The sequence below is a fragment of the Palaemon carinicauda genome, chromosome 23 (genome assembly GCF_036898095.1).
Source record: "Palaemon carinicauda isolate YSFRI2023 chromosome 23, ASM3689809v2, whole genome shotgun sequence".
Lineage (NCBI taxonomy): Eukaryota > Metazoa > Arthropoda > Malacostraca > Decapoda > Palaemonidae > Palaemon > Palaemon carinicauda.
The window spans coordinates 19,475,509-19,479,307 of record NC_090747.1 but is presented as its reverse complement, the minus strand read 5'-3'; the positions used below and the strand labels follow the sequence as shown (position 1 = coordinate 19,479,307).

Genomic DNA, 3,799 nt, shown 5'->3' with positions numbered 1-3,799 from the left:
GGTATCTTTTCCTGCTTAAAAACATTTAACATGATATCCTGCCGTATGTCCACTCCTTTATCTCCTAATGCTTTCCATGCCTCCAAAGGAATCATGTCTGGTCCAGTTGTCTTCCCATTCTTCATCTTCCTTGGTGCAGTTATTACCTCTTACCTAGAGAACCTTATTACCATGCCAAAATTCACCTGGCCATTCTCTCTTAATAATCTATCATTTTGGTCATTTAACAGCTGTTCAAAATATTCTCTCCATCTCTTTACAATGTCTTCCTCCTTTCTAAGTACTACACTATCTTGATCTTTTATTTGTTTGATGTGTGTAATATCTTTGGTGCTCTTATTTCTAGGCTTTGAAAGCTTGATCATCTTGTTTAATCCTTCCTTTGTGCCCAGCTCATTATACATATCATCATATGCTTTTGCTTTAGCTTGGGCTACTGTCTTCTTCACCACCTAGTTTTTCTCTCTGAACCTCTCTCTCTGTCTTTCCTTGACTGTGACTTTTCCCATCTTATTTGCCTCCTTCTTATCTTTTGTAACTTTTTCAATTCCTTCACTCCACCACCAACTCACCTTTTCTTTCCATATGATACTAGATGTCTCTCCTAGCAGCTCCTCTCCATGCCTTCTCATTACTGCTGCATTTCGTGTCCACCATTCTTAAACATCTTCAATTCCCATATCAATATCCTCCAAAACCCTCCTCTTAAACTCTTTTATCTTATCTCCTTCCCTCGCTAGTTTGTACCATTTAATTTTCCTTATCCCTTTAGCTTTTGCTTTTCTTTCCCTTTTTAGACCTAACTCCATACATAGCAGTCTGTGCTGGGGGGCTACATAGTCACCTGGGATTACCTTGCAGTTCGTGAACTCCACCGGCTTTATCCTTTTATACAGGAAGTAGCCTATCTGGGAGCATCTTCCCTGACTACTATATGTTATTAGGTGTTCCCTTTTCTTCTTAAAGAATGTGTTTACTATTACCATGCCAAATGACAAAGCAAAGTTCACTACACTCTCTCCTTCTGGGTTTCTCTCCCCAATTCCATGGCTCCCATGCACCCGACCAATTGCCTTATTCTCACTTCCAATATGGCCATTCAAATCTGCCCCCACTATGACCCTCACATATTCTTCCAGTTCTTGTATTACTCCATTCATGTCTCTCCAGGAATTTCACTTCTCATCTTCTGCGCAACCAGCTTGTGGTGCATATGCACTTATAATAATCAGAATCTCTCCTCCACAACACATCTTCAATCTGATGATACTGTCATTCTTTCTATGCACCTCTATCACCGCATTTTTCAGCTCACCTGACAGTACTAAGCCAACTCCGTTTCTACCTTGTTCACTTGATCCACTATAATATAGCTTATATCCATCACCAAACTCTTTAGCTTTATTTCCCTTCGATCGGTGACCACCAGAAGTTAACACTTCTATAAGGTAAGTAAAGTTAACCAATAAGCCATAAATTTCAATTCAATTTATGAAAGGTAACCAATGGAAATAAATGCAATTGGTAAACTATAAATCAGGCCTTGTTACTCTCTAATTACAGCTCAGGATAAGAATTTCTCTTCCTTAATATTTTGCAGATGCACCACTTACTAAGTGGTAACTGAGAGATAGCGTAATTGCAACTAACTTCATTTCAGCAGACAGAGGCCTATAAATAACAACAGTTTCAGTGATAGAAGTTTACAAGAATTAAAACAGATTGATACAAGTACATACAGGCAGGAACCTGTTATCAGTGTGAGGGGAGAGCGATAATTACAATATACAAAATGTATATATAGATACCGTTACAGTGTATGAGCGTGTGAGGCTTGTGCTGTACAATGTCTCGGATGAGATCTGGATCGATTGTTCCACCCTCTATTCAGTTCTCCCTTTTATTATTACTATCAAATGTCGCTTTGCATATGGATTGCATAATTGCCACATCGTTTATGGTTGAATTCAAAATATGCCAGTTGTTGGTACGAGGCTATGCTTTCCTTCACCAGGAATTCAATTACAAAGGAGTGAATGAGTGTTAGAGTATGCATAATAATAACAAGCTTCCCTTTATAAACACAATGTCGACGTTATCTTAACTTATGTCCTCAAAATTAGTGAATTTTCCCTTCATAAAGACTTACAAGTACCAATTATAGTCTGTGTACATCTGGCCACAATAACTACTGTCAAATTTTGCCACCTTTGTGATCAAGACCAGCCTCATTTACAGAGGTGCGTTTCCGTCATTTGCGTCCTTTAAGTATGTGTGCACGCTTCACCGTACTTTATTTTTTTCCACATTGTAATTATTGTTATTTTGTTGATTTTTAATCAGGAATTTTGAGTTTTTGTCTTGCTACTTTTGATCCACAATTAACACGATCATGTTAAGTTTTTTTATGCATGTTTCAACGCCACCATCTCCGCTGTTTATAAGCATCTCTTAACTCCTGACTACCTTGTATACGAGCTCCTGCTCTTTTTTTATTACCGTGCAACTGCACCTCAAGTAATCCCCCCCCCTTTTTTTTAATATAACTCATATCTTCCTATCCTACCAATTATTACGTTAGTCTCTTGGTACTCCCCTATACCCACAGTTCATCTATTTTGTGTTGATAAGCTCCTTACTCATCCTGAATGACGTCAATTATTTCAATTACATTTGTAGCCTTACATCCTCTCCAACTCATATCTGCCTAACAAATGATGACCTGGTATACTATTAATATATATATATATATATATATATATATATATATATATATATATATATATATATATATATATATATATATATATATTAGTGATTCATTTTACGCTTTCATTTTCTTTTCCTTAAATTCTTATTAAAGCATAAACTAGTCAACTCATTTCAATGAGATTTCCTCTTTCCCTAGTAAGCTTATTTATAAATTTCTCCAGAAATGACGGACTTTTCACAACTAAGTCTACTTCCAATTACACTTCAGTAAGACTTACTTCAAACACATCATAATCACTCTATGCTTTATAATTCAAGCGAGAAAATAATTCAGACCCCTCGAAAAATAACCTTTGCCAACTTTATTGGGTCCAAGATAATTTGCTTATATGTCAGTCGGTGTGTGTGTCTATGATTCGCATAACTCAATAACTATTTGACCGAATCTCATGAACATTTGTAGAATTGGTGGTCATGATCCAAGGACAATTTCATTCCATTTTAGGAGTGATTGGGTCAAAGGTCAAAACCAATGTCCCGAAAATGTGAAACAATATTTTTGCTATATCATGGTCCATCTGTTTCCGATATGCGTGAAACTAGTGCCAAAATGTGCATAATTCGAATATTTATCTTGTGATATGCAACATGATATAGTCATGTCATTATTCTTGTTTACTCTTGGTTGTGTATTTATTTGTTGGTATGTGTGTGTTTGTGATTCGTATAACTCAAAAACCATTTGACTGAATCTATTAAAGTTTGGTGAAAGGGTAGGCCATGATGCAGGGACAATTAGATGCTATTTTCGTAGTGACTGAGTCAAAGGTAAAGGCCAAGGTCACAAAAAGGTAAAAATCGTGTATTTCCTATATTGCGGCCACCTTTTTTCTGATTTGCATGGAACTAGCGCCGATATTTCGTCAATTCAATTGTCTACTATCACGTTAGTTTTCTTTTTTGGCAAATAGGGCGTTGGTGAAGGTATGCGCTCTACCAAGGGCCCATTCTATTTTGAAATGCAAACATAGATTTTGTGAACTGTAGCTCTCAGTATGTGTTCGACCTCATTCTCTCTTTCATGAAA

At 36.6% G+C, this 3,799-nt stretch overlaps 1 protein-coding gene across 1 annotated transcript; it reads right to left on the bottom strand.

Annotated features, from left to right (window-relative positions):
* Positions 1-659: 659 nt before the first annotated feature.
* LOC137617462 (craniofacial development protein 2-like) lies at positions 660-1,160 on the bottom strand. Its single transcript, XM_068347485.1, has one exon. It carries the CDS (start codon positions 1,158-1,160, stop codon positions 660-662), a length of 501 nt encoding a protein of 166 aa, XP_068203586.1.
* Between the last annotated feature and the right edge of the window lie 2,639 nt (positions 1,161-3,799).

What these genes read in the sequence shown, in the direction of transcription:
- LOC137617462 (XM_068347485.1), bottom strand. Translation starts at nt 1,160, where the DNA reads ATGAATGGAGTAATACAAGAACTGGAAGAATATGTGAGGGTCATAGTG.